Source organism: Oncorhynchus masou, chromosome 2 (assembly GCF_036934945.1).
Source record: "Oncorhynchus masou masou isolate Uvic2021 chromosome 2, UVic_Omas_1.1, whole genome shotgun sequence".
Lineage (NCBI taxonomy): Eukaryota > Metazoa > Chordata > Actinopteri > Salmoniformes > Salmonidae > Oncorhynchus > Oncorhynchus masou.
The window spans coordinates 46,216,537-46,243,941 of record NC_088213.1 but is presented as its reverse complement, the minus strand read 5'-3'; the positions used below and the strand labels follow the sequence as shown (position 1 = coordinate 46,243,941).

At 43.8% G+C, this 27,405-nt stretch overlaps 1 protein-coding gene across 1 annotated transcript in view; it reads right to left on the bottom strand.

Annotated features, from left to right (window-relative positions):
- LOC135506019 (SH3 and multiple ankyrin repeat domains protein 2-like) overlaps window positions 1–27,405 on the bottom strand; it is a 162,682-nt gene that overhangs the window by 19,650 nt on the left and 115,627 nt on the right. The window contains exons 16-22 of the mRNA XM_064925357.1: window positions 12,296–12,431; window positions 12,009–12,089; window positions 7,028–7,051; window positions 4,602–4,640; window positions 4,191–4,297; window positions 3,965–4,088; window positions 874–3,436 (exon numbers count right to left, since the gene is read on the bottom strand). Of these exons, the coding sequence (XP_064781429.1) occupies window positions 874–3,436; window positions 3,965–4,088; window positions 4,191–4,297; window positions 4,602–4,640; window positions 7,028–7,051; window positions 12,009–12,089; window positions 12,296–12,431 (3,074 nt within the window). The remainder of the gene's footprint in view (window positions 1–873; window positions 3,437–3,964; window positions 4,089–4,190; window positions 4,298–4,601; window positions 4,641–7,027; window positions 7,052–12,008; window positions 12,090–12,295; window positions 12,432–27,405) is intronic.

The window sequence follows — 27,405 nt, the reverse complement described above, 5'->3', positions numbered from 1 at the left end:
GAAGTCCAGGATGCAGTTGCAGAGGGAGGTGTTTAGTCCCAGTGTCCTTAGCTTAGTGATGAGCTTTGAGGGCACTATGGTGTTGAATGCTGAGCTGTAGTCAATTAATAGCATTCTCACATAGAATTTATAGCTGATTTAAGATTAAATATTTAACCCAGATACGGTCAACCATGTTACTTTAACTGGCACTTACTCTAGTAAAATTGTTGTATTGAGATGGGAACACCTTTATTATGAAGTTGAACATGTACTCCTTTTGACAGAATGTTAAAATTAGAAATACAAATGTAATATTTCTTTAAAATTTATTTTTTACCAAATTACAGTACCCAAAAGGAACTCTATTGGTGGAATGACCCAGTAGCAGGTGTCTTGGGTATCCCCTAACTGCATCATTATGGCTAACTGAGGAAATATACCAGAAAGTAGAATTACTAATGAGAGGATGGGCTAGAGCAAACTTGGTCCTGTCCATTCCCCCGCAGCACTACACAGCTGATTCAAATCAAAGCTGGATGATGAGTTGGTTATTTCAATCAGCTGAGTAGTAACATCGAAGACATCGAAGACCGATTTTGGAAATCCTTGGGCTAGAGTAGCACTTTAAAGAGATGACAGTAGCTAGCTAGGATTATGTTCCCAAATGACTATCGGTTGGTCTTAGCAACACATCAGCTCATTCTCTAGCTGTTTTAGAGGGAATAATTGATCAGCAAATGGTTATATAAAAAGAGAAGATTATGACCATCTAATATTCTTAATGCCCGCAGCTTGGCTCTTTGGAAATGGAGGGTAGGAGGTTTGTTTAAAGGTCAACGGGGAGATGTGTCAGCGTAAGTGTTACAGGTCAAAGGTAGTTGTATGTGTTACCTAGTTCCAAAGCTGCCCCTGGCCCCTGTGGTGGGTGAGTCGAAGGAGTCCCACGGTTTGGGCCGGTACATCTGTGATAAGATGGAGCTCAACTCGTTGATAACCGTGGCCTTGGGGTCGGATGTGGGTGGGCTCCTTAGCTCCGGGGGCTCGCCCCACAGCTTGGACGACCGATGGGTGGGAGTCCTGGGGAGATTCGGGGGGGACATGGACCCGGGTGGAGGAGGAGGGACAGGAGGGGGTGCCCCGAAGGAGTCCAGGGATTCCTCCATGAGGACGTCGTGGTAAAGTGCAGTGTTCTTGTTGATGATGGGCTTGTTTTTGGGCTTGGGGGGAACGGGGGGTCGGTCATCGAGGTAAGCCTGGCCATCAGTATAGACCATAGAAGTGTTCTCCAGGGCGCTGTTGTACCCGCCCTCCGACGACAGTATAGAGATGCTGGAAACTGTGGAAATTGTGCTGGTAGTCTCCATACGGGGGTCTCCACTGCTGCGACTGTCTACCTCCTCGATGCCTGAGTCAGTGACACCTTGCTCAAAGCCACCGTCGGGGGGCGGAGGGGGATAGGAGGGTGGGGGCACGCAATTGGACATCCCGCTTCCCCGTCGGAACTGGCCGACAGGGGACGGGGCGTGGGTGTAGTATGGGGGTGTATTTGGCCCCCTGTCCCCCATACCGTTGCGTCTCTCTTGGTCTCGTTGCTTGAGCAACTCAGCGATGGCCGTTGCCTGGTCCTCAGGGATGTCGATGCTGTTGGCGAACTCCAACGGTGGCGGCAAGGGCTCGGAGAAGACAAACTCCTCCACCTCCTCGATGTCCACTGAGGCCAGTGGGGGAGGGGGCATGCGGAAGGGCAGCTTGATTGGCTCGTCCACCGACCCCCCAGCCGTGATGCTCTTCCCCCGTGGCACAGGGGGCAGGGGCATGGAACTGTGGCTGTTGGTGGGGGGTTTTGGCTGGTTGGGGTCTCTCAGTTCACTGGGGATGCTGTTGTCCTGGGCTGGTGTATTCTCTTGTCCCCTGTCTTCCTCCTCTGGGCTGTTTTTGGTGTGCACCATCAGCAGCCCAGCAGCTTTCTGCGGTTGTGACGTGTTCACAACGTCGATCTGTATGCTCTTCCCATCCTGCTCCGCCTGCTGCCTCTCCTCCCTCGCTCCATCCGACTCGTACTTCTGCTCTGTCATCTGTCTCCTCAGGCCTACCACTCTGCCTCGCCCCAGAGTTGTCGTGGAGGTAGCGAAGCTTGCCTCGGTGTTGGAGCGGAGTTTGGTATCGATGAAGAGGGGCTGATTGAGGCTAGGTTTGTGGGGGTTGGGAGGGAGGGACTGGGGGGCATCGCTCTTGGGGAGCGGTTGAGGTTGAGAAAGGGGTGGGGCTTGCGTCGCCATGGTTGTTTGTGTCTGCTCCTTCATGGCTCTTTCCCGGGCCGCCAGCGCCAGGGCGAGGGGCGAGTTAGGGTCCAGGGCCTTACCTGTGACGGGGTGCAGGTAGTCCCTTCCTCCGTTGGAGCTGTAGGTCTTGGGTGGAGTGGCCGGGAGACTGACGGGGCTGTCCAGGTTGGGGTACTGGCCGGTACGCGCGGTCAGGGGTTCCCTCACCACCTGGGTGGGCTCAGGGGTGTTGAAGTCTGTCACGTTACCCCCACGGTCACCCCCTTCTTGTGACCGCAGCAGGGTGGAGGCCGGCGGGGGAGCCATTATCCTCTGCAGGTGCTCGTCATTACTGAACATCCCCTCGTCGATAGACTTGGACTGGAGTAGGCACGGGGCCTGGTCTCCCAAGTCCTCATCCCCCATGTCGGTGGAGAGGAAGCCGGGCGAGTTCCTCCGCGCCTCCAGCCTCTTCTCCCGGTCCCTCACTGCCCCTGCGATGGCAGCCGCGAAGGGGTTGTTGACAATGGGGTCTTCAGGCCTCAGTCCCCTGCCCCCTGCCCCGGGCGTTAAGGGTGGGTGTTCGGGCGTGGTGGGCTCGATCTCAATACTGCTGCCTTGGCTGCTCTTTCCACTGCTACTGGTGGACGGCTCCTTGACGATGATGGTGGGGATGGGAATGGACGAGAAGGTCCTCTCAGTTGGTGTGGTCGGCATGGAAATGGCATCTGAGGGCAGGGCACAACAGGTCTTCTCTGGGCTGTCCTCCACATTGGGCTGCTTGACCAGCATGCCCTTCCTCCTTGCCGGCTTGGCAGGCACGTACAGCGCCTTGTTGCCCACCTCCGAGTATGGGTTCTCGGGCACAGGTGCCCGTCCTCTGCTTCTACTATCGTACTGTTCTGAGCTCTGGCGGTGATAACCTCGCCTTAGCGTCCCTACATCTACTGTGCGGTTGCCAAGGATAGTGGTGTTGGAACATTTTCCAGCGGAGTTGAGGGTGAGGCCCGGTCGGTTGGTGCCTAAGCCCCGTGGCGTGGGGGAGACGGATGGAGAGTTGAAGGAGGAGGGGGGAGACGGGGGGGAGATGGCCGGGGGAGGGGGAATGTCCTCGGACGTGTCGGGCATGGAGAGGCTGCGGGTGAACTTGAGTGGGGGAGGGGTGAGGAGCGTCTTCTCCTCTTCTGTTATACCTGAGAGGGAGAAATAAAGTGAGAGAATGAGAGATGGCGAGAAAGAGAGATCTGTCAATTGTACATGTGTGATTCTATTCCATTTCATCTTTCTTATCGAGATACATTTTTTGGAGAGTTCACTTAACTTTTTAAATTCTGTAATCAGTTTTAGAAAGTTGTCTATGGGTCAGGTGTGAGGATTGCCTTCTATGTTCCAAATATTACAAAGTATGCTCAAGCTACTGCATATACTGAAGTTACTAGCTACTGAAGCTAGCGCAGTCATAACACACAGACCTGCCTTTGGGCTATTATTGGCTCTGAGTGGCGTGATGAATTGGATGGAACATGGATAGAATTAGTTTCTATGAAATACTATTGCTTCATCATAGACTGTGGTTTCAGCGTATGGGTAATAATACTGTCGCCTCAGAGCACAATTTGGCAAGTGGATCACTCTAATTTGTTCACATCACACTTAATGAAGCCAGTGACTCTCTGGAAACGGTAATCATGGTAAAGTGGGGCCATACATTAGACACACACCTATGGACTTCTGTCTCCTCATGGTGCCACCCTTGGCAAGTATGCCCAGGAATGCCCCCCCTCTAGGACTGCCTGGCATGGTGGGTGGTACCACTGCCACACCACCTTGGCGGTCGTACATGGACTGTAAACCAGAGTTGGGTAGGGTTAGAGTATTGATCAATACCATGCTTTAGATAGAAACGTCTGCTAAATGGCATATATTATACTGTGTGGAGTAACTCACATTCATGTCAGTAGGCGTGACCAAACAGCGGCTGGAGGGGCGTGGCTTAATGGTGGCCACCTTCGTGTCCACGGCATTCTGGGAAGGTGACACCTCATCCACTTTATCTGCAAAACAAACCCCACCCCCTATGAGTGACAGGGTAAATAGGGTGGGACTTCTTTAATCCTAAAAATGTCACGGGCCAAATGCGGTTGCAAGCCAGTCATTTTCATGACCCCTTCCTCAGTTTCCAAACTAAATTGAGGCTGAAACAAAGAAAGAATAAACACAATAAAATAAAATAAAAAACATGTAATTTTGGTAAGAGGCCAGCCTTGGAAGCCGTGCAAGCCTTTAAACTTATATTATGTAATATTTAGTTGTATTTGTTTTTGGAAAGCCTCCATGCATTTGGGGATGTTACTGTACTTAGAGTGACTTGAAAACATATCCTCTTCTTCTGACCATCTACACACAGAGGGAAGAGAGTGGAATCAGCCTTAACCTGGACTTAGATTACTAACAACCTCTAACACACGCACACACACACAGAATCATACAGACATACACATATATGCTGAAACTATGGGTGACTTCTTCTATCTGCCCATTTTCTGAGGCATGATGTGTATAGATTCAGTTACTGATGCCACTTCATTAAAAACCACTCCAACTTCATCCTTATCCCATGCAATCTGTTATGCTGTGTAGATCCTGCTATATAACATTATTGCCCATCTGTTGCCAACTTTTCTAATCATATAGGATTGAAGCCTACAGATTTATTATAATTCATGTTGCAGGATCAACAAAACAGATGGCATGAACTCCAGTTTTTACAGACCAGTTTTGAGATGTGAAAACCTCTGACAAACTTTGATTTTGGGGTGAACTATCCATTTAATAGTTCATGAGTTACCTGAATAAATCAAAGTTCAACATTTCACCTATGTGACGATGCGTCTGACATAAGCAATGTTTGAAATTCAATACCATGGTGTCACATTATTGAGTCTGATGTCCATTCAGTATGCACAGAGATTAGACTGGAATAAAATCATGCATTCTCATTGGTGCAAACAATTACATTCAATGACAAATCAACTTACTACTTACTGTAAGTTACAGTACTTGTTGTCAGGGTTGGGGTCAATTCCATTTAATTTCCAGTCAATTCCGGAAGTGCACTGATATTCCGAATTGGAATTTCGTTTACTTTTTGAATAGTCACAGTCGGTATTCACGTAATAATAAAAAATTCCCCTTGACCACGGCCACAAATTGGGGAAAAACAAAATTCTTTCCCATTGACCCCCATTGTAAAAGAGGCAACTTCAATGTGGATTTTTTGTTATACAGAAATAACAGAACATGCTGAAAAGCTGCTGTGTTGTTCAATGTACAGTACATGTAGCCAGGTCAAAAATCCCGACCTACGGTTCGCAATGCTCCCACATAGGGAAATAAAGCCTACGAGAAGAGCCCTGTGGCTTCAGGCTATTCGGTGTGGGAGAGCGGGAAATGTGGAGACGCGGTGTCCAAGTAGGCTACGTGTGAAAAACATTGAATCACAGGTAAGACATTTCACTTGTTTAGTACAGTCTGTTTGTAACTCCACCCACTACTTGTGGCTGTATAGTCCGTTTGTTTGTGTTGCTGATCTTGGCTAGCTTAATGATCCGGTTGGTAGCTAGCAGCATCGTCATGAAAAGGTGCATGATGGAAGTTTTTCTAACATGCTGACCTCACCGCTCGTGTCGTGTGCTGACCACACCACTCGTGTCGCGTTGCAAAATAAATTTACACATACATGTTATTCAATCATTGCAGTCAGTTAGAAGTCAGTTCTATTTGTGATGCTGAACGCGATGCAAGTCCTGGATCTCCCGTCACCTCATTGGTTTATGGAAGCATATATACCCACGTGCCATCTCCTCATTGGTTATACCCACGTGGGTGATTGAAAGATGAACTGAGGTCGGTCGGTCGCTTGTGGTAATATACCTTATTATGAAAGTTAGATGCGAACCGTGATATAAAGTCCAAAGAAGAAAAAGCCTGGAAGGAGGAGAGATGACTAGAAACATTGGTTGACCGTTTTATGTGCAGATTAATTTTTGGAGTAGAGAAACTTGTGCATTTCAGGTAAAATAACAACTTAACGTTTATGTCCCAGGACAAATTAGCAAGCAACAGCAAGCTAGCTAAATAGGACAAATTAGCTGGCAACTGCAAGCTAGCGAGCTAAATTGTCATAAATGTTTAATGCTTTTAGACCTGTCCCCAAATTAATATAATTGGTTCAGAGTTGGTTTTGATATTTCAACCTGCGTGTCGTGATCGCGTTTGGTGCACGCGGACATTTGGGGGCATGTTGTAAGTAGTGAGAACGCTAGAGAGCAGGCAATGTTGAAAAATAATCTTCAGACCTTTCGTACTTTTCTTAAATGTAGTTTTGGAATGAACTAAAACAAGCAGACAATAACTAAATTGGTTTGAAATGGGGTAACCTAGGTATGCACAGGTTGTTTCCCCCACAGTCGGACAGGATCGCTACGTTCTATTTAATACCGACTGGGTCTATTGACCGGAATTTGAATGGAACTGACCCCAACCCTGCTTGTTGTACTGACTTATCATGCAAATATTACCAGACAATGACATACTGAGTAGGTATCTTTCTCAGGGGGAAAACACATTTGTAAATGAAACAAACCACTTTGTAAATATAATTTAAAAAGATTGTTAATACAGTCAATAAAACCAAGCCATACAAGTCAGTGATTTGTGGGTTAGTGCTCAAGTCATCCATCCAACATACTGTACTTTGTGTGAAACATGCCTACGTAACTTACCACCTTTCTTTTTCCTTAGTGTGGCTTGGGAGGGATAGAGAAAGAGTGTTCTGTATTTGATATGTGTATTTGACCCAGGTCTGATGAAAAGTACACAACATGGCCAAAAGTATGTGGACACATCTTCAAATGAGTGGATTCAGCTATTTCAGCCAAACTCGGTGCTGACAGGTGTATAAAATCGAGCACATAAACATTTGCAGTAGAATGCCATCTTTCCAACAAGTCAGTTCGTCAAATTTCTGCCTTGCTAGAGCTGCCCCAGTCAACTGTAAGTGCTGTTATTGTGACGTGGAAACGTCTAGGAGCAACAACGGCTCAGCCACTAAGTGGTAAGCCATACAAGCTCACAGAACGGGACCACTGATTGCTGAAGTGCGTAGCGTGTAAAAATTGACTGTCCTCTGTTGGGGGTTACCCAGGGGGTCGGGTGTAGGGCTACACCAATGCCATGATTACTGTATATATGTGATGACCTTTGTATACTTGCAATGCGCAATGATGGAAAAGTACTGGGTAATGGAGATGTAGTGCTTTAGTTCTCAGGCTGAGAACTGCCTGCACCTGCTGAGTCACGCAGCCTCAAGGCCGAGATAGTAGAGTAAGAAACCACAGTCTAGACATGTTTTTCTCATCTTAGATACTTTGTATCTAATCCAATGCAACAATGTTAAGGTATGATTGACGGTAGGTTGTCCACACCAACTAGTATAAGGAGGGATGTCTCCTGTTTCGCCACACAGATCTTTACTCTAGACTACTGAGGTATTCTGAATGTGAATCTCTGTCTGCAATTGCATTTTGTTACTAGAGTTTTATACCAAGTTTCCTGTGTCTGTGTCATCTATCTGGAAGACTGAAACCTACATCACCCCATGCAAAGGACCACCCAACACCTCACTTGCAACACTCACTACCGAGTTTCAAACTGCCTCTGGAAGCAACGTCAGCACAATAACTGTTCGTCGGGCGATTCATGAAATGGGTTTCCATGGCCAAGCAGCCACACACAAGCCTAAGATCAACATGTGCAATGCCAAGCGTCAGTTGGAGTGGTGTAAAGCCCGCCGCCATTGGACTCTGGAGCAGTGGAACGCGTTTTCTGGAGTGTTGAATCACACTTCACCATCTGGCAGTCCGATGGACGAAACTGGGTTTGGTGGATACCAGGAGAACGCTATCTACCCGAATGCATAGTGCAAACTGTAAAGTTTGGTGGAGGAGGAATAATGGTCTGGGGCTGTTTTATGGTCCGGGTTAGGCCCCTTAGTTCCAGTATAGGGGAATCTTAACGCTACTGCATACAATGACATTCTAGACGATTCTGTGCTTCTAACTTTGTGGCAACAGTTTAGGGAAGACCCTTTCCTGTTTCAGCATGACAATGCCCCTGTGCACAAAGCGAGGTCCATAGAGAAATGGTTTGTTGAGATCGGTGTGAAAGAACTTGACTGGCCTGCACAGGAGCCTGCACTCCATCTAACACCTTGGGGATGAATTGGAACGCCGACTGCGAGCCATGCCTAATCAACCAACATCAGTGACCGACCTGACTAATGCTCTTATGGCTGAATGGAAGCAAGTCCCCGTAGCAATGTTCCAACATCTAGAGGAAGGCCTTCCCAGAAGAATGGAGGCTGTTATAGCAGCAAAGGGGGGACCAACTCCATATTAATGCCCATGATTTTGGAATGAGATGTTTGACGAGCAGGAGTCCGCATACTTTTTGTAAATGTATAAGCATGAAAAGCAAAATACCGAATTTGCAATGAGCAGCCATAGAGATAGACATTTTCTATCCGATACAGCAAAGAAAAGACGGTATTAAAATAGCAATGAATAGCAAAATTAGTAGTAGAATTCATGCATGTGTCAACTGAGATCAGGGACATACTGTACAAGTGAAACAGGCCTGACACTTTCAGTTCAGAAAAATCTCCCTCTTTCTCTTCACGTCTCCTCTTCTCTCTATTCCCAGCCTTTCCCCTCTCCCTTCATTTGTCTGCTCTCTCTATCTCAATCTCTCTCTTCCTTTCCTCCCACTGTGGTCGTTCAGTAGTGTTATTGATGTATTAAGTGTTTCTCCTGTTTCCTACCTTGCACACAGTGCTAATTTCGTCAACAATAACTATGATGAAAAACACTTGTCAGCTACCTATTTTTCCTGACAAAAACTATGACAATAACATGACAAGAGGCCCTGGAAAAAAACTACAAGTTACTTTTCATTTTAGCCGATGAAAATGTGACGAAACCAGAATTCCACACGAGAGTAATGGACATTTAATTTGACATGAAGTACATTTTTATCTGTTTTGTCCAATCCTAAGCATGCATGCATCCATAATATTTCATCCAATCCTCTCATTGACAGAATTGACATCTTTCAGTTGGCAGGTCCGATTGAGCTGATCTGCCTGGCTCTCCCAGTCAATCTTATGAACTGATGAGAAGCCAGGACACTTGACTTGTAACTACCCTCAACTAGAAACAATGTTTACTCTCTCTCTTACTTTCATGTAGGCTATTTTTGCTTTGATCACATCAAAAGCTCTATTTTCCCATGTGCACTGTTATTCATTCATCTGTGCTGAAGCTCTTACGCCACGTTCCCCAAATGCGAGTCATGGTTGCTTTTTTCCTAAGGGAAAAACTAATGCTATATGTTGAATATTAGGAGTACAGTAATACTTCTGGTATTTTTGTAAATGCTCAAATTCTAGCCCCTTCAAGGAAACTGCTGTTATTTACCCCCTGGAGAAGAAATTTGAGATGTAAATTGTTTAACCTGTAGCCAAGGTTTTATGGTCTATATCAAGGGGGGGCAAAGTACTGCCTGCCGGGCGCCTCAATCCGGCCCACGAGATATAATATATATATATTTAAAAAAATATATATATATATAATCTCAGCCTGACAAAACCCTCTCCTAACTCAGACGACACTGGGTCAATTGTGCACCGCCTCATGGGTCTCCCAGTCATGGCACAGCCTGGGATCGAACTCGGGTCTGTAGTGACACCTCAAGCACTTTTGATGCAGTGCCTTAGACCGCTGCGCCACTCGGGAGGCCCCCGCACATTGATTTTAACAAACAATTGGCCCCCCCTCAGTTGAATTTCAAAATGTGGCCTTCGAGCAAAAGGTTTGCTCACCCCTGGTCTATATGGTTAATTATGAATGTCAATCTGCCACAATATCAATGTTGCCAGCTAAGGTATACAAGTGGATAGTAGATCGAGTTGGACGAGACGATCTGAAAGTGCACATGATGGAAGTCAACCCCAGGCTAGGGTGGGGGGTTATAAATGACATCCTGTTTCTTTGTTCTGTGTCCAAGCAGAACATCTATGATTTGTCCTTTTCAAATAAATCTATTCCTCTCCCCCTGACTTGCTTTGGGGTTTGTGTATTGAATAATAACATCAACTGCTAACAGTACCATCTAAAATTCAGCAAAATATATTTTTCATAACAAAAAATATTGTATTTTCAGCTGTTTGAAGCTGGTGCGCAAAACCGAGAGTAAAAGACGCAAAAACTAAACTTAGGAACAGGAAGCATAGAAATAGCCAACTTATTACATATCTACTTCTTCTTAGACTTGCTTTCAAAGCGAATGACAGATCTATAACTCACATTTCTATATGCATTTGGTCCGGAAACCCAAAAAGTTACATATTGCAACTTGAATAGAAAAAAAGTATTATGTGACAAAAATGGCTGTGTCTAAAACTACACGGAAATTGTCCCGAATTTAATTCAAACTAACGAAGGATGACATGACTAAAATGTGACTAAGACTACATCTTAAAATAGCGGCCAAAATCAACACCACAAGTTTCATCCCCATTGACCCTCTCTCTGTTTCTCTTTATCTCTCTCTCTCTCCCTGTCTTTCCTCCCGGTCTCCTCTCTCTCTCTCTTTTCTCTCTCCCTGGTTCCCTCCCATTTTCCCTCTCTGTTTCTCACTTTCTCCCAATTCCTTGTATTTGAGCTCTCTTCTCTCTCCTCTCTCCCTCTCTCCTCCTCCTCCTCTTCTTTCTCTGTTTCTCTTTTCCCTAGCTGAGTTAGCAGGGTGGTGCTATAGCGTAGCGTGCGTCCCTAGCTGCCCACCAGTTCCTCCTCCTCTCACCAGTGTTCTAAAGCAACCCGTCTCAGAAGCGCTGACTGTTCCCTCTGTCAGAACACATTACCATCACACTGCGCTCCCATTCAACACAAGGGCCCTCAAATGAGATCTTAGCCCACCACACATACACCCATACACACCTGCATACACACACTCACAAACGCAGACACACACCCACACACGCAGATATACGCTCTCACACAGACGACACACACACACACACACACACACACACACACACACACACACACACACACACACACACACACACACACACACACACACACACACACACACACACAACACACACCACACAACCACACAACCGTGTCTGTCTTTCTAACTCGAAGACGCTAATGCAACTCTAATGCCATCTTTACAACTAGCCAGATACTCGTTTCCATGGTAGTTAAGCAAAGAAAATGATCTGTGGAGGTATTTTCACAAACGACTGCTCCTCATGCAATGACGTAGCAAATCACTGTGAGAAATCCGTAATAAATAATAGCAAAAATATGACAATCTAAAATAATACATGGTTAACATAATTAACATCATGTTTTGGTTTGAACCAATGGGCTTGACACTACAGCTTAGCTTCACAGGTTCAAAAGATGAATAAAATGTCAATGAATCAGCATGTTGAATATGTTGAATATTAGATGCCCTTCACACACCAGTATGCTACATACTGTATGTTCAACTCCACTCCTTACCTTTACTGACTTCCACTAATGGCAGATAAATAACAAACCAATAGGGACAGAAGGGAAAGATCGAAAAGAGGGTGTGGTTAAAGAGGCTCGTCTCAGTGACTCCTTTGTGAGAGCCTATCAGCTTGCTCCTTACCTAGTTCTTCCAGTTCAGAGGTCATAGACTTGGAGCGCATAGACAGGGCGGTTGTGGGGGCTCTCTTTGGCGGTGGGGGGGCTAAGAGAAAGAGAGAGATGGAGAGAGATAATGAGAGAGAGAGGCAGAGACAGAAAAATTAATTAGGAATTTGGCCTTTATTGGCACATTTCAACACACAACATCCATTTAGCGTTTTCGCATGAGTATTGGTTGTTGGGGCAGCATTGTGCTGCTACTGAGGTGGTGCGTACCTTTTTCTAGCATAGCATAAAGTGGTGTAGTACCTTTTTTGCGTGCGGTGTCCTCAGGGTCCATATTCCTGCTGACCGTTACCACTTTGATGATGAGGCTGTTCCCTGCATGACGGATCATGTTGACCACTTGCCTGTGGCCCACCTTCACCACATTCTCCTGGTTGACCTAACAACACACACAACACACACTCTTACAATACACATATTTATATATCTGTGCTTTAACACACACACACACACACACACACACACACACACACACACACACACACACACACACACACACACACACACACACACACACACACACACACACACACACACACAACAGTATAACACAAAACAGATATGACAGTGTGAATTTGGTCCAGTAACCATGGAAACCTAATCCATTCAGACATTCCAGATCAGAATGTGTGTGAGTGAAACCATGGCAACACTAATCACAGGCACCACGTTCACTTGTAATGCCAGAGCACAGACCCCATGTGATACTAACAGACAGAGAGAGAGAGAGAGAGAGTGAGAAAAAGAGATATTTAGGGAATTTGATACATTGTATCAGAAAGACAACCAAGTTGTTCCTTACATATATTTTTTACAAAAGAAACTGTTGAACTAATTAACATTTTAACAAATGGGGATCACAGAATACTAATACTGGAATGACATTCTCAGTAACGGTTGCACAAAAAGAACTGTGTGCAAACCACGCCCCCCAAACATTCGAATGAGCACCTGCCTCTAACTGGGCTTGGTGTGGGCTGGCTTGTGTAGGGCTGATAAGGGATAGCCTGTGTTTGGCTATTCTAGGCTAACCCATGTCAGGCTGGTGTGAGCTTGGTGCGGGCTAACCCACATTGGACTTGGTGTGGGCTAGCCTGTGGTGGGTTGGTGTAGGCTATTCCGTGTTGTGCTGGCCTGTGTTGGGTTTATGTGTGCTAGCCTGTGTTGGACTGGTGTAGACTAGCCCATGTTGGACTTACATGGGATTGGTGTGGGCTAGCCTGTGTAGGAATTGTTGTGGGCTAGCAGGTGTTGAGTTGGTGTGGGCTAGCCTGTGTAGGAATTGTTGTGGGCTAGCAGGTGTTGGCTTGGTGTGCGCTACTGTGCGTGTTTTTACCTTGTTAGCTCAGGGATTCAACCAGCAACCTTTCGGTTAATGGCCCAACGCTCTAACCACAATGCTACCTGCCGCCTCTTGCAACAGCTGCATAGTGCGGATCCCTGCCTATAACAAGTTTGAGGGAGTTCGTCCCTTCTAACCTCCCCGTGGTATTGTGCTGTATTCTGTCGAAAACCAGTTAAATTTAAGAAGACCACGAATGGGGATTTTATTGCTCAATCTAATTAATGCTGAATATATTTTTTTTATAGGCCTAATCCACTGACGTCAGTTCAACGTCTAGTTTTCATTTATATTTGGTTAAGTTGTCAACTAACGTGAATTCAATGTCAAATCAACCAAATAATTCACCATGCCATTGGATTTAGGTTAAAAGTCGGGTGAAAAAAAGGACTAAATCCCCTTACGTTCTTGCCTTTTTGCAAATTCAATCAGTTTCCCATGTTGATTCAATATCATCACGTTGAATTGTTTGGTTGGAATGACATGTAAATAATGCAGATTCAGTGGGAATGGACACCTGCTCTAACTCGCACACCTTTGATAGACTTAACACCTGCAAATTATTGCGATATTATAGTGACACCAACAAAAATGTAAACAATATATAGGCCTGTAGCAAATACAGCATACGACATACATTTTTCACATGCAAATACAATAGCACTTTCGGTAGTACTCGGTAGCATGCCATTCCGAGAGCAGCATTTATTTTTCAACTCGAAGAAATGAGTCCAATCAGTGCTTAATGACAACAAAATCATGAACAACATAATAGGCTAATAAGTCCTCCGTTATGGGGTTATGCTCAGGTAAAACAATTTGGCAAATCTTTAATTCCATATTTCCAAGTCCTCTTCTTGAATATCAAGGGGTCTTATTATTGGAATGACTGAACATTTAACAGACTCTGTTTCTTTATGTAAAGATATAACCTAATCGTATTATTATCTGTAGTAGAAAACAATGGGTTAGAACATAACCAACCCATAAGGTGAAATGCAACACCATTTATGGCCAGCTATGTAAACTCTAACATTGATTTATCCCTCAACAGATGTACTTCAATTGGTAATGTTCATTATTGTCTTCTTCTAATGCCTCTTAAGCAGGTTGACATTTATTGGGGTGAGTCTTGTCCCACTAGATGGTGTAAAAATGGGCTATATTGCAACAATTAATGAAAACAAAAATGTGTTTTTTTGTCTTAATTTTAAGGTTAGCGTTAGACATTAGGCTTAGAAGTGTGGTTAAGGTTAGGATTAAGGTTAAAAATGAGATTTTATGACATTGTGGATGTGCCAGCAAGTGACCACTCTCCAGAACAAGATTCAAGACGAAAAACGCAAACCTGCACCTCTTAGGGGGAAGAGGTATAAAAGTAACTGGAAGTAATTTGATTACGCTACTGAGCTTTGGTAATTCAAAAGTTATGTTACTGACTACATTTTTGGACAGGCAACTAGTAACGGATTACATTTAGAAACTAATCTACCCAACCCTGGGTACCAGTTTGAGTTTTTCCAACCACATCTTAACTAGCGTTGAATGGCGGGAACCCGGTTACTAGCTATGTTCACTAGCTGGCACATCCACAATGTCATAAAATCTGATTTTAACCGAACCGTAACACTAACTTTAACCACACTTCTAAGCCACTTCTTCTCATATTTTATTCTATTCTGCTGTATCTTAGTCTATGCCACTCCAACATTGCTCATCCAAATATTTACATATTCTTAATTCCTTTCCTTTACTTTGGATTTGTGTGCATTGTGTATATTGTTGTGAAATTGTTAGATATTATTTGTTAGATATTACTGCACTGTTGGAGCAAGAAACACAAGCATTTCGCGACACCCTCAATAACATCTGCTAAACACGTTTATAGTGACCAATAAAGCCACTCCCTTTTCCTGGGATAACTGTGAGTAGTGGTACATTTATAATAACTTATTCATATGAACAGCATGGTGTGAAAGGGAACTGTTAAATTAGGCTATATGTGATGTCTAAATCTGGTTTCTACATGATGAATCAACACTCAAGGTGGGGACAGACAGCCCATCTCAGTATGGAGCGTAGTTCACAATGCATGCAGACTTAGAGTATTCATATCATCCGGTAGGCCTACACTTGATGTAGCATAACATATGCTACAGTAATATAAAGACAGATTGCGTGTCTAATTTCACCATCTCCATCTGGCTATCGGGGGTCACCTTGTTTTTTAATGCTTTTTTAAAATGCTTTTTTAAATTGTAGCTGCAGAGTTTTAAAACAGCCTATCACTCGAATATCATTGCACTCTCGCAGTCCTTCTCTCTCTCCATCAACTCCATTCAAATTGCATCCAAAATAGATAATCCTGTTCTAGATTGATATATAGCCCTATCTATAAATGTCCTACCTTACCTCCTTTCAGTTAATACATTCTATGCGGTATTAGCCTTATATTTAGCTAATTATTGATGGGTTATGCATAATATGCTTCTAATCTATAGCCTCTGTACCTGCGCAATACGCAAGCACCTGTGCTCCGCTGGCCTCTCCTTAAATGTTTTTTCCTTAGCTCTTGGGAGTCCCATGCAGGAAAAGCTAGACTAGAATTGCTTACTGGACATTATTTTTTTTGTTGCATTTCTTATTTTAATAGACTATTCAAAAAGGGGCATAACCTCTTTTTTTGCTGAATGTTAAATACAGCAGCCAATAGAACTCACGGGTAGTTTGAAAGAGGAGCAAAAAGGCGATGGCGGTAGGTTACAGCAGATATTTATTCAGACCCCCATAACCATTCAATCTTCGTGTTGAGAAGTGAAAGTCTTCTGCATATATTTCTAGTCATATATTATTCAAGAATGTCATTAGAATTAAGAAGATAAAGGACAGAACTTACTGGAGGTAGGCTAATAACATTAGGGGAAATATTATGAAAGGTACAGTGCCTTGCGAAAGTATTCGGCCCCCTTGAACTTTGCGACCTTTTGCCACATTTCAGGCTTCAAACATAAAGATATAAAACTGTATTTATTTGTGAAGAATCAACAAGTGGGACAAAATCATGAAGTGGAACGACATTTATTGGATATTTCAAACTTTTTTAACAAATCAAAAACTGAAAAATTGGTGGTGCAAAATTATTCAGCCCCCTTAAGTTAATACTTTGTAGCGCCACCTTTTGCTGCGATTACAGCTGTAAGTCGCTTGGGGTATGTCAGTTTTGCACATCGAGAGACTGAAATTTTTTCCCATTCCTCCTTGCAAAACAGCTCGAGCTCAGTGAGGTTGGATGGAGAGCATTTGTGAACAGCAGTTTTCAGTTCTTTCCACAGATTCTCGATTTGATTCAGGTCTGGACTTTGACTTGGCCATTCTAACACCTGGATATGTTTATTTTTGCAACATTCCATCGTAGATTTTGCTTTATGTTTTGGATCATTGTCTTGTTGGAAGACAAATCTCCATCCCAGTCTCAGGTCTTTTGCAGACTCCATCAGGTTTTCTTCCAGAATGGTCCTGTATTTGGCTCCATCCATCTTCCCATCAATTTTAACCATCTTCCCTGTCCCTGCTGAAGAAAAGCAGGCCCAAACCATGATGCTGCCACCACCATGTTTGAAAATGGGTATAGGGTGTTCAGGGTGATGAGCTGTGTTGCTTTTACGCTAAACATAACGTTTTGCATTGTTGCCAAAAAGTTCAATTTTGGTTTCATCTGACCAGAGCACCTTCTTCCACATGTTTGGTGTGTCTCCCAGGTGGCTTGTGGCAAACTTTAAACGACACTTTTTATGGATATCTTTAAGAAATGGCTTTCTTCTTGCCACTCTTCCATAAAGGCCAGATTTGTGCAATATACGACTGATTGTTGTCCTATGGACAGAGTCTCCCACCTCAGCTGTAGATCTCTGCAGTTCATCCAGAGTGATCATGGCTGCATCTCTGATCAGTCTTCTCCTTGTATGAGCTGAAAGTTTAGAGGGACGGCCAGGTCTTGGTAGATTTGCAGTGGTCTGATACTCCTTCCATTTCAATATTATCGCTTGCACAGTGGTCCTTGGGATGTTTCAAGCTTGGGAAATCTTTTTGTATCCAAATCCGGCTTTAAACTTCTTCACAACAGTATCTCGGACCTGCCTGGTGTGTTCCTTGTTCTTCATGATGCTCTCTGCGCTTTTAACGGACCTCTGAGACTATCACAGTGCAGATGCATTTATACAGAGACTTGATTACACACAGGTGGATTGTATTTATCATCATTAGTCATTTAGGTCAACATTGGATCATTCAGAGATCCTCACTGAACTTCTGGAGACAGTTTGCTGCACTGAAAGTAAAGGGGCTGAATAATTTTGCACGCCCAATTTTTCAGTTTTTGATTTGTTAAAAAAGTTTGAAATATCCAATAAATGTCGTTCCACTTCATGATTGTGTCCCACTTGTTGTTGATTCTTCACAAAAAAATACAGTTTTATATCTTTATGTTTGAAGCCTGAAATGTGGCAAAAGGTCGCAAAGTTCAAGGGGGCCGAATACTTTCGCAAGGCACTGTATAAACAGTGGTTCTTCCTTTAGAAGTTTTGAGCTTATGCCATGGCCGTTAGTGGTAGATGGTAGCATTCTGTCATTGCACCACACTATCACAAGGGGGAGTTAGAGCGCTTTTTTATCTGTAGTCTAAACTGTGGCACAAATTGACTGTTCGTAAAATTCACAGCTGTGCCATATAGATTGCAAAATATTTGGGAAGAGATTTTCGATGTACCCATTCCATGGCACATGGTTTATGAATTGACACGCAGTTTTCCGTTCCTCTTGACAGCCCTAATATTAAAAACAGTCAAATGCATTCTCTCCGTCGCCCACACACACTTTAAACATTTGGATAATAAATCATTTAAAGCATATTGAATATAGAAGCCGCCTCTAAATGAGTTCCGAGAGCTAACGATTATTATTATTATTAGCCCTGCATTATAATTATATAAAAGCCCCTTAGATATTCTCACAGACCAGAAATAAATCTTATTCATAATGAATAATCAGATGTGTGTTGAAAGCTTGATTTGATTTTACTTACACAAGTTGAAGTCGGAAGTTTACATGCACCTTAGCCAAATACATTTAAACTCAGATTTTCACAATTGCTGACATTTAATCCTCGTAAAAATTCCCGGTTTTTAGGTCAGTTAGGATCACAACTTTATTTTAAGAATGTGACATGTCAGAATAATAGTAGAGAAAAAGATTTATTTCAGGTTTTATTTCTTTCATCACATTCCCAGTGGATCAGAAGTTTACATACACTCAATTAATATTTGATAGCATTGCCTTTAAATTGTGTAACTCCGGTTAAAATGTTTCGGGTAGCCTTCCACAAGATTCCCACAATAAGGTGGGTGAATTTTGGCCCATTCCTCCTGACAGAGCAGGTGTAACTGAGTCAGGTTTGTCGGCATCCTTGCTCACACATGCCTTTTCAGTTATGCCCACAAATGTTCTATAGGATTGAGGCTAGGGCTTTGTGATGGCCACTCCAATACCTTAACTTTGCTGTCCTTAAGCCATTTTGCCACAACTTTGGAAGTATGCTTGGGGTCACTGTGCATTTGGAAGACCCATTTGCGACCAAGCTTTAACTTCCTGACTGATGTCTTGAGATGTTGCTTCAATATATCCACATAATTTTCGTTCCTCATGATGCCATCTATTTGGTGACGTGCACCAATCCCTCCTGCAGCAAAGCACCCCCACAACATGATGCTGCCACCGCCGTGCTTCACGGTTGGGATGGTGTTCTACGGCTTGCAAGCATCCCCCTTTTTTCCTTCAAACATAGCGATGGTCATTATGGCCAAACAGCTCTATTTTTGTTTCATCAGACCAGAGGACATTTCTCCAAAAAGTATGATCTTTGTCCCCATGTGCAGTTGCAAACCGTAGTCTGGCGTTTTTATGGCGGTTTTGGAGCAGTGGCTTCTTCCTTGCTGAGTGGCCTTTCAGGTTATGTTGATATAGGACTCGTTTCACTGTGGATATAGATACTTTTGTACCTGTTTCCTCCAGCATCTTCACAAGGTCCTTTGTTGTTGTTCTGGGATTGATTTGCACATTTCACACCAAAGTACGTTCATCTCTAGGAGACAGAGTACGTCTCCTTCCTGAGCGGTATGACGGCTGCGTGTTCCCATGGTGTTTATACTTGCGTACTATTGTTTGTACAGATGAACATGGTACTGTCAGGTGTGTGCATACTGGTAGCGAAGTCAGGTGCAGGAGAGCAGAGAGTTGTGAACAGGCGCACACTTTATTGAGGCAGGAGAAACCAACAGACGGACGCAACTGCGTCAAAACCTCCAGCCCATAGGCGAAAGTGCAAAACGCGCAAAACAGTAACAATAATTTATGTTTAACAATAAACATCTTCGCGAACAACACGGAAAAAGCAAACCAGTCTCGCGCGTCAACAATTAACACATAACACAAACAATTTCACACAAAGACATGAGAGGGAACAGAGGAATAAATACATGCAGTGTGATTGGGGAATGAAAAGCAGGTGTGCAGGGAACAAGACAAAACAAATGGACCAATGAAAAATGGAGAGGTGATGGTTAGAAAGCCGGAGAAGTCGACCGCCGAACGCCGGCCGAACAAGGAGAGGAGCCGACTTTGGCAGAAGTCGTGACAGGTACCTTCTGGCATTTGGAAATTGCTCCCAAGGATGAACCGGACTTGTGGAGGTCTACAATTGTTTTTCTGCGGTCGGCTGATATCTTTTGATTTTCCCATGATGTCAAGCAAATAGGTACTGAGTTTGAAGGTAGGCCTTGAAATACATCCACAGTTACACCTGCAATTGTCTCAAATGTTGTCAATTAGCCTTACAGAAGCTTCTTAAAGCCATGACATCATTTTCTGGAATTTTCCAAGCTGTTTAAAACCTCTTGATACTCCCCATCCCGGATCCGGGATCGTGAATAAAGCCTCAGGCTCATTAGCATAACGCAATGTTAACGATTTCTGAAAATCGCAAATAAAATGAAGATAATACGCCTGCTCTCAAGCTTAGCCTTTTCTTAACAACACTGTCATCTCAGATTTTCAAAATATGCTTTTGAACCATAGCAATTCACTAATTTGTGTAAGAGTATGCTAAGCTAGCTTAGCATTTTGAGTAGCATTTAGCACGCAACATTTTCACAAAAACCAGATAACCAAATAAATAAAATAATTTACCTTTGAAGAGCTTCGGATGTTTTCAATGAGGAGACTCTCAGTTACATAGCAAATGTTCAGTTTTTCCTGAAAGAATCTTTGTGTAGGAGAAATCGCTCCGTTTTGTACATCACATTTGGCTACCGAAACGAACCGAAAATTCAGTCACCAACAACGTCAAACTTTTTCCGAATTAACTCCATAATATCGCCGAAACATGGCAAACGTTGTTTGGAATCAATCCTCAAGGTGTTTTTTCACATATCTCTTCATTGATATTTTGTTCGTGGAAGCCTGCTTTCTTCTCTGAATTCCATGGAAAAATACTTGCAGCTGAGGTTTGCGCACCAATTTCGGCACAGGACACCGGGCGGACACCTGGTAAATGTGGTCTCTTATGGTCAATCTTCCAATGATATGCCTACAAATACGTCACAATGCTGCAGACACCTTGGGGAAACGACAGAAAGGGCAGGCTCATTCCTCTCGCATTCACAGCCATATAAGGAGACAATGGAAAACGGAGCCTCAAAAATCCTGCTGATTTCCTGGATGCCGTTTCATCTTGGTTTTGCCTGTAGCTCACGTTCTAGGGCACGCACAGAGAATATCTTTGCAGTTCTGGAAACGTCAGAGTGTTTTCTTTCCAAAGCTATCAATTATATGCATAGTCGAGCATCTTTTTGTGACAAAAAATCTTGTTTAAAACGGGAACGTTTTTCATCCAAAAATGAAATATTATGTAGTTAATCCGGAAAAAGTTTTACGTTGTAGGTGACTTAATTTTCGGTTCGTTTCGGTAGCCAGACGCAATGTAGAAAACGGAACGATTTCTCCTACACACAGACGCTTTCAGGAAACACTGCGCATTTGGTATGTAACTGAGAGTCTCCTCATTGAAAACATCAGAAGCTCTTCAAAGGTAAATTATTTTATTTATTTGGTTATCTGGTTTTTGTGAAAATGTTGCGTGCTACATGCTACTCAAAATGCTATGCTAGCTTTGCATACTCTTACACAAATTAGTCAATTTCTATGGTTCAAAAGCATATTTTGAAAATCTGAGATGACAGTGTTGTTAAGAAAAGGCTAAGCTTGAGAGCAGACGCATTATTTTCATTTTATTTGCGGTTTTCAGAAATCGTTAACGTTGCGTTATGCTAATGAGCCTGAGGCTTTAGTCACAAACCCGGATCCGGTATGGGGAGTTTCAAGAAGTTAAATAAGCATGCCCCTTTCAAAAAATGTAGAACTAAGAACAGATATAGCCTTTGGTTAAATCAAGACCTGACTACTCTCGTCCAGCACAAAAACACTATGAAACACTGTCACCACCGATAAATCCTTGATAATCGAGAATTTCAAGAAGCATTTCTCTATGGCTGGCCATGCTTTCGTCCTGGCTACCCCAAATCTGGCCAACAGCTCCGCACCCCCCGCAGATACTTGCCCAAGCCTCCTCAGCTTCTCCTTCTCCCAAATCCAGATAGCAGATGTTCTGAAAGAGCTGCAAAACCTGGACCCGTACAAATCAGCTGGGCTAGATAATCTGGACGCTCTCTTTCTAAAATGATCCGCCGCCAATGTTGCAACCCCTATTACCAGTCTGGTCAAACTCTATTTCGTATTGTCCGAGATCCCTAAAGATTGGAATGCTGCCGCGATCATCCCCCTCCTCAAAGTGGGTGACACTCTAGAACTAACTGTTACAGACATATATCCATCCTGCCCTGCCTTTCTAAAGTCTTCAAAAGCCAAGTTAACAAACAGATCACTGACCATTTCGAATCCCACCATACCTTCTCTGCTGTGCAATCCGGTTTCCGAGCTAGTCACGGGTGCACCTCAGCCACGCTCAAGGTACTAAACGGTATCATAAAAGGTATCATAACCGCCAACAATAAAAGACAGTACTGTGCAGCCCTCTTCATCGACCAGGCCAAGGCTTTCGACTCTGTCAATCTTATAAGCAGAATCAACAGCCTTGGTTTCTCAAATGACTGCCTCGCCTGGTTCACCAACTACTTTGGAGGGCATGTTGTCCGGTCCTCTGGCAGACTCTATGGGGGTGCCACAGGGTTCAATTCCCGGGCCGACTCTTTTCTCTGTATATATCAATGATGTTGCTCTTGCTGCGGGTGATTCCCTGATCCACCTCTACGCAGACGACACCATTCTGTATACTTCCGTCCCTTCCTTGGACACTGTGCTATCTAACCTGCAAACAAGCTTCAACGCCATACATTTTACATTTACATTTACATTTAAGTCATTTAGCAGACGCACTTATCCAGAGCGACTTACAAATTGGTGAATTCACCTTCTGACATCCAGTGGAACAGCCACTTTACAATAGTGCATCTAAATCATTAAGGGGGGGGGGGGGGTGAGAAGGATTACTTATCCTATCCTAGGTATTCCTTGAAGAGGTGGGGTTTCAGGTGTCTCCGGAAGGTGGTGATTGACTCCGCTGTCCTGGCGTCGTGAGGGAGTTTGTTCCACCATTGGGGGGCCAGAGCAGCGAACAGTTTTGACTGGGCTGAGCGGGAACTGTACTTCCTCAGTGGTAGGGAGGCGAGCAGGCCAGAGGTGGATGAACGCAGTGCCCTTGTTTGGGGGTAGGTGCCTGATCAGAGCCTGGAGGTACTGCGGTGCCGTTCCCCTCACAGCTCCGTAGGCAAGCACCATGGTCTTGTAGCGGATGCGAGCTTCAACTGGAAGCCAGTGGAGAGAGCGGAGGAGCGGGGTGACGTGAGAGAACATACAACACTCCTTCCGTGGCCTCCAACTGCTCTTAAGCGCTAGTAAAACCAAATGCATGCTTTTCAACCATTCACTGCCTGCACCCGCACGCCCGACTAGCATCACCACCCTGGATGGTTCCGACCTAGAATATGTGGTCATCTATAAGTACCTAGGTGTCTGGCTAGACTGTAACCTCTCCTTCACTCATATCAAACATCTCCAATCTAAAATCAAATCTAGAGTCGGCTTTCTATTCCGCAACAAAGCCTCCTTCACACACGCCGCCAAACTTACCCTAGTAAAACTGACTATCCTACCAATCCTCGACTTCGGCGATGTCATCTACAAAATAGCTTCCAATACTTTACTCAGCAAACTGGATGCAGTCTATCACAGTGCCATCCGTTTTGTTACTAAAGCTCCTAATACCACCCACCACTGCGACCTGTATGCTCTAGTCGGCTGGCCCTCGCTACATATTCGTCGCCAGACCCACTGGCTCCAGGTCATCTACAAGTCCATGCTAGGTAAAGCTCCGCCTTATCTCAGTTCACTGGTCACGATGGCAACACCCACCCGTAGCACGCGCTCCAGCAGGTGTATCTCACTGATCATCCCTAAAGCCAACACCTCATTTGGCTGCCTTTCGTTCCAGTTCTCTGCTGCCTGTGACTGGAACGAATTGCAAAAATTGCTGAAGTTGGAGACTTTTATCTCCCTCACCAACTTCAAACATCTGCTATCTGAGCAGCTAACCGATCGCTGCAGCTGTACATAGTCTATCGGTAAATAGCCCACACAATTTATCTACCTCATCCCCATACTGTTTATATTTATGTACTTTTCTGCTCTTTTGCACACCAGTACCACTACCTGTACATGACCATCTGATCATTTATCACTCCAGTGTTAATCTGCAAAATTGAAATTATTCGCCTACCTCCTCATGCCTTTTGCACACAATGTATATAGACTCTCTTTTTTTCCTACTGTGTTATTGACTTGTTAATTGTTTACTCCATGTGTAACTCTGTGTTGTCTGTTCACACTGCTATGCTTTATCTTGACCAGGTCGCAGTTGTAAATGAGAACTTGTTCTCAACTAGCCTACCTGGTTAAATAAAGGTGAAAAAAAAATCCCTGATCCACCTCTACGCAGACGACACTATTCTGTATACATCTGGCCCTTCTTTGGACACTGTGTTAACAAACCTCCAAACGAGATTCAATGCCATGCAACACTCCTTCCATGGCCTCCAACTAGTAAACACTAGTAAAAATAAATGCATGTTTTTCAACCAATCGCTGCCTGCACTCGCCCGCCCAACTATTATCACTACTCTGGACGGTTATGACTTAGAATATTTGGACAACTACAAATACCTCGGTGTCTGGCTACACTGTAAACATATTAAACATCTCCAATCCAAAATTACATCTAGAATCGGCTTCCTATTTCACAACAAAGTCTCCTTCACTCACGCTGCCAAACATACCCTCGTAAAACTGACTATCCTACCGATCCTCGACTTTGGCGATGTCATTTACAAAATAGCCTCCAACTCTACTAAGCAAACTGGATGCAGTCTATCACAGTGCCATCCGTTTTGTCAGCAAAGCCCAATATACTACCCACCACTGCGACCTGTATGCTCTCGTCGGCTGGCCCTCGCTACATATTCGTCGCCCGACCCACTGGCTCCAGGTCATCTATAAGTCTTTGCCTGTTAAAGCTCCACCTTATCTCAGCTCACTGGTCACCATAACAACACCCACCCGTAGCACGCGCTCCAACGCTGAAGTTGGAGACTTATATCTCCCTCACTAACTTTAAACATCCGCTATCTGAGCAGCTTACCGATCGCTGCAGCTATACACAGCCCATCTGTAAATAGCCCATCCAATCTTCCCACCTCATCCCCATATTGTTTTTATGGATGTTTTTGCTCTTTTGCACACCAGTATTTCTACTTGCACATCATCATCTGCACATCTATCACTCCAGTGTGAATTTGCTAAATTGTTGTTACTTCGCTACTATGGCATATTTCTTGCCTTACCTCCTCACGCCATTTGCACACACTGTATATATACTCTTTTTTTTCTATTGTGTTATTGACTGTACGTTTGTTTATTCCATGTGTAACTCTGTGTTGTTGTTTGTGTCGCGCTGCTTTGCTTTATCTTGGACAGGTCGCAGTTGTAAAGGAGAACTTGTTCTCAACTGGCCTACCTGGTTACATAATGGTGAAATAAAAAAAAAGATGACAAAAATTATAATCTCAAAATGGTAGGTACCCTGTATCAGTCCACAGAATTCAAGCAGTCTTATCAGTCTAATCTGGCCTATTTGGAGTACACAGCGAGAGCATGCATAATTTACAATAGCAAAAAGACCAAGACGAATGGGTGCCCATGCTGCACCTTGTAAAGAAAATCTGAATGAAACCGACTCAGATGGTGGGGCAGAAATGAATCATGACATCTCTGATGATGATTTTTCTGATTCTGAGCCTCAGTCTAAAACCTACACTTCTGAGGCTTAAGCACAAAAAAGCCATAACGGTGCGTACTGAGCCAGTGCCCGCACCACCACCAAATGAAACAGTGAGAGAGGAGAGAGGAAGGGACGGCACCGTTTGGATGGAACAAGCTACAGGCCAATTATCAGCACAACATGTCATCACTGAGACCCTACATCTCAAGAAAAAAACTACATCAGCATTTATGTTACATTAATTAGATTTTTGCAATTCTTCTCATTTTTGGACATTCACAAACACAACGAAATAATTATTTTTGGGATAGCATATATGACATTTATTAATTACACTGTTAGATCTTCCAGTCAGAATGACTGCTCATTAGCTTGAAGGGGGGTACCTTGAAGCACAGTCGTTCAAGTGTTAAAGATAACCAAACCATAACAGTTTATCTTGGCCCATAGACTACTTTCAGAGTGAGGAACCATCTAACATTAAGTTGTAAAATCCTGAAATGTGCCTTTAAGTGATCATTATGAGGAAGTTGGTTGTCCTGCAGCGAAGAAATGCCCGTTCAAAGATGAACCAAACACAAAGTCTATTCACACTAGTGTTATCTCCCTTATTACAGGACCACAGGCATGAGAGCGTACAGAAAAGCATACACACTACAGAACTGTCTTTGGATAACAAGTGTGGGAGCAGTGTGTGTTTGTGTGTGTATGTGGTGTGTGTGAGTGAGTGAGTGAGTGAGTGAGTGAGTGAGTGAGTGAGAGATCGGGGAGAGAGAGAGACAGTGAGATCCAGAGATGTCATTAAAGGTATTCTTTTAAAGAGAGAGAGTGTGTGAATATATGAGTGTGTTGTATAAGAGGGGCTTTTATGTTGAATGCAGGCAGGTTACTTGTTAAACCCATAATGGAGGGGCTGTACATTTGTGGAAGATTAGAAACACAGCCTCTTATCTTATGGTGTGTGTTTGTGTGTATTCCCTTGATGAAAGTGGGAACAGGGAGACTTCAAAGTAGGCTCATTAAACGCTACCTGCTTTCCAGAGTGTGTGAGTGCATCATTGTGTGTTTGACTGTGTGTGTTTGTGTGCCTAAGGGAGAGAAATGATGTGTGTGTAAATGTTTAGTGAGTATGCATCGTGGTGTATTTGTTTGTGTATTTATGGTGAATCTTTCTGTGTCTGAATGAGTGTGCTTGTAGTGATGACGCACAACTCCAGCTAGAAGAATCTGGATTGTGATGAATCATGCTGCTGAGCACAGAACTATCAAAGGATGAGTACACACACACACACACACACACACACACACACACACACACACACACACACACACACACACACACACACACACACACACACACACACACACACACACACACACACACACACACACACACACACACACACACACACACAGACACACATACACACACACACACACACACAAACTGGATGATTTCAAATATTCTTGAGAAAGGAACATCATGACAAGGTTGATGAGGGTGAATCATTGTAGTTGCATTTACACTACACATCAGTATGGCGTTAATAT